At 60.8% G+C, this 217-nt stretch overlaps 1 protein-coding gene across 1 annotated transcript in view; it reads right to left on the bottom strand.

The window, feature by feature from the left end:
- UBE3C (ubiquitin protein ligase E3C) overlaps positions 1-174 on the bottom strand; it is a 74,384-nt gene extending 74,210 nt beyond the window's left edge. The window contains exon 1 of the mRNA XM_010078903.1: positions 74-174. Within this exon, the coding sequence (XP_010077205.1) occupies positions 74-139 (66 nt within the window). The 5' untranslated portion in view covers positions 140-174. The remainder of the gene's footprint in view (positions 1-73) is intronic.
- Positions 175-217: the final 43 nt, after the last annotated feature.

Raw genomic sequence — 217 nt, 5'->3', positions numbered from 1 at the left:
AGGCAAGCCAGGCGGAGGACGAGGGAAACCGACACAGACAGAAGCGCAGAGACAGACAGGCGCCGTTTCTTACCTTCCTGCTCGCTCCTCCGAGAGACACCTTGGGCCTTGTTTTGAAATCGCCTTCAAAGCTAAACATGTTTACAGCTTATCCCATCTAGAGCGGCGTCCGGCCCCCCCCGAGCTGACCCCGCAGAGGGGGCACCGGCCGGTTGGC

Source organism: Pterocles gutturalis, unplaced genomic scaffold (genome assembly GCF_000699245.1).
Source record: "Pterocles gutturalis isolate BGI_N339 unplaced genomic scaffold, ASM69924v1 scaffold22078, whole genome shotgun sequence".
Lineage (NCBI taxonomy): Eukaryota > Metazoa > Chordata > Aves > Pterocliformes > Pteroclidae > Pterocles > Pterocles gutturalis.
The sequence above is the reverse complement of the archived record's forward strand: the minus strand, read 5'-3'. Positions and strand labels throughout refer to the sequence as shown.